Source organism: Acanthisitta chloris, unplaced genomic scaffold, assembly GCF_000695815.1.
Source record: "Acanthisitta chloris isolate BGI_N310 unplaced genomic scaffold, ASM69581v1 scaffold14379, whole genome shotgun sequence".
Lineage (NCBI taxonomy): Eukaryota > Metazoa > Chordata > Aves > Passeriformes > Acanthisittidae > Acanthisitta > Acanthisitta chloris.
The window spans coordinates 2,285-5,156 of NW_008693172.1; the positions used below are offsets into that span (position 1 = coordinate 2,285).

The 2,872-nt window shown below is 57.0% G+C and overlaps 1 protein-coding gene across 1 annotated transcript in view; it reads left to right on the top strand.

Moving 5' to 3' along the window:
- Nucleotides 1-2,061: 2,061 nt before the first annotated feature.
- RNF122 (ring finger protein 122) overlaps nucleotides 2,062-2,872 on the top strand; it is a gene marked incomplete at its 5' end in the record, with an annotated part of 1,904 nt that continues 1,093 nt past the window's right edge. Inside the window, one exon of the mRNA XM_009082981.1 lies at nucleotides 2,062-2,218. Coding sequence (XP_009081229.1) covers nucleotides 2,062-2,218 — 157 coding nt within the window. The remainder of the gene's footprint in view (nucleotides 2,219-2,872) is intronic.

Below are 2,872 nucleotides of genomic sequence, written 5' to 3' on the forward strand. Positions count from 1 at the left end.
GGTTGGGATCATTCACAGGGTTCTGACCCCCTTGGATAAGAACAGAGGGATGTGCTGGGAAGGGTTTTTGTCTCTTGGGGTTCTCCTTCCCAACCCACATGATGCTTCTCCTGGGATACCTCCAGGATGCACCTCCCAACCCTTCTCTGCTCTCTGTGGAGCTCTCCTCCTGCTCTCCCAGACAAAGGCTTTGCCATCTCAATTCTCCTCCAGCTCTCCCAGCCAAGGGCCCATGGAGCAGGCCCTTGCTGGCTGTTGGCACACACAGAGCATGTTCCCCCCGTGGGGAGCAGCCCCCCATCCCTCCTCTCTCCCCTCTCCAGGCTCTGCCTTTGGGGCTGTTGCTGTCCCCACTCTTGTGGCACAGAGGGGAACAGCTGGTGCTTCTCAGCAGATTCTTGGGATAGGTTTGAAGTACAGCTAGGAAGGATTGTTGTTTCACTGTGACCTGTTGTTGCACCACCACCCACTGCTCTGGCCAGCCTCAAATGGGGTGTCCTCCTCCCAGCACAGCTGCTCTGCAGCCTGTGTCCCTCACAGCATTACCTCATGTCACTGCTCAGGGAGTTTTTCTGACTTATATACCTTTTGTTTGGGTTTGGGTTTTTTGAGCATTTCTCAATCATTTCCAGCAAGGAAATGGCAACAAATAATGAACCTTTCCTATTGTCTTTTCCTGCACCTGGTGGGCTGAGGAGCAGGAGGCTGAGAGAGGAGGACCTGACAAACAAATCCTCCCTTTCCCACTCTGTGGATGAGGAAGGTGATGGATTGTCTCCGGTGATTACAAGATGCAATGAGCAAGTGGCTCTGCCCTCTGTGGCAGGAAAAACCCATTTCCTACAGTCCAAGCTCTCATCTGATGCCTGTTCCAGCTGCACAGCAGCAAACTTTGGTCCTCAGGACCAGCTGCCTCCCTGGCCACGGTGGCTTTGGCTGTGGCATCAATGGGGGATGTAAATCCAAACGGCACAGCAAAGCAGGTGCCTGGGAATAACTGGGACTTGAGTGTCCCAGGGCAGGATCTCAGCCCAGGGGTGCCACTTGCCTGTGCTGCTTGGACTCCTCTGGCTGTGAGGTGTCCTGCTGTCCCCCATCACAGCAAGGAGGAAACCAGACAGACCATCCCTGGGATCTCTCCACTTGGGCAGGGGTTTCTGCTGCCTGTTCCTTCCTGCCTGTGCTCTCTGTGGTGCAGAGCAAATTCATCCTCTCATGAGAAACAGGCACAGGGGTTAGTGGGCTGTAATTAAACCCAGAAGTGTTTCTGGAGGAGTTTTTGATGAGGTGCAGGGTGCTGAGCGGAAGGAAGGGGCTGGGGGAGATGCTTCATGGGGCACACTTTAAGGTCCTGTTTGAGTGAGAGCTGAGAAACCAAAGCTCTTGCTCTGGGAGGGTCAGCATGATTCTGAGACATAAAATGGTGCTTATTCAGGACCTTGCAGCAGAGCCGTGTCAAGGGGGCTGAGGGCTCTGTGCCTGCCCCCCTTGGTTCAGTGGGACCCTCCTGCTGTCACTGGCTCTGTGTGACTCCTGTGTTTCCCCTGTGGTGGCCTGGGGTGTGCAGGGAAAGGGGATTTGGGTCAGTGTGGTGCTGAGTGTGCTCCCACACAGCCCCAGTGCTCCTCCCAGCCCTGAGGATGAACCAGCCACTTGCTTCTCCTGGCTCCCACAGAGCAATGACAGACACCAACTGTTCTTGTTTTTCAAGCTGGTTTTTCTCTCTGTCCTTCCCTAAATCCCCTTCCAGCCTCCATGTATTCCTCTGGAGATGGAAGTACAAGGCCTCCTTTTCTCCCAGCTGCCTGCTTTCTGCCTGGGCACATTTGTGCTGCTGGAGAAGGGTTTGGTGGCTGTGCAGATGCAGCTGCTGGTGCCTCACTGAGCTGCTCTGAGCTGGGGAGATCTGCTCACAGGCCACAGGATGATGTCTTAGTGGGTTTCTGCCCACTTTGCAAACTGCAGAGGGGACGGAGTCAGCCCAGGCTCTCTCTGCTCTCACAGCACATCATCTGCACCTCTTTTCCCACCCTAAACCCTGACTTTTCTCTTCCCCACAAGGGTGCTCCTGCAGTCTGGGGCTGATTTACACCAGTAAACCTTGCACAATGCCACCCATCACCTTCCAGGACCTTCCCCTGAACATCTACATGGTCATTTTCGGCACTGGCATCTTCGTCTTCATGCTCAGCCTCATCTTCTGCTGCTACTTCATCAGGTGAGCTGAGGCTGGGGTGGTGGGTCGGTGTCCCTGGGGCATCCCCAGCCCTCTAGCTCTCGTTTTGTTGTCCCAGAACATGGATCTGCCCCGTGGAGCTGTGCTGGGGCAGCAGGATCCTGGTCCCTGCGGTTCCCCGTGGCTGGAGCAGGGCAGGAAGCGCAGGAAGGGGCTCCTGTTTTCCAGGGAACCATGCACGGGACACATTGTGTGGGGCAGGGAAGGAGCAGCACTGCTTGGGGAGAGAGAGAGGATGTGTCTTTACATTGCACTCCCTGTTCAGGGAGGCTATTTTTAAACCCAAAGGCAGCAGCTGGTGTTCCTGCAGGGCTAGCTCAGCCCTGCCCCGCGGGATGTGCCGGCGCCGCCGGTGGCTCCTGCATCCCTCAGCCTTTTTTGGGAAGCACATCCCTGTGCCTCGGGGGAGGAGAAGCTCCCTGCAGGCTGTCCCCTCGTTCCCAGTGCCGCTGGGGTCTGTGCCCGTCGGTTCTCCCCGACGCCCTCGCCCCGGCCAAGGTCACGGCGGAGCTGGAGCTGCCGGCGGGGAGCGCTGGGAAACCAGAGCTTCCTGCGCCGCGAACGACTTCCTAAGGCAAACAATCGGCGCTGGCAGCTCTTATCAACCGCGGCCGAGTCCTGCCCGGGGCCCCCCCG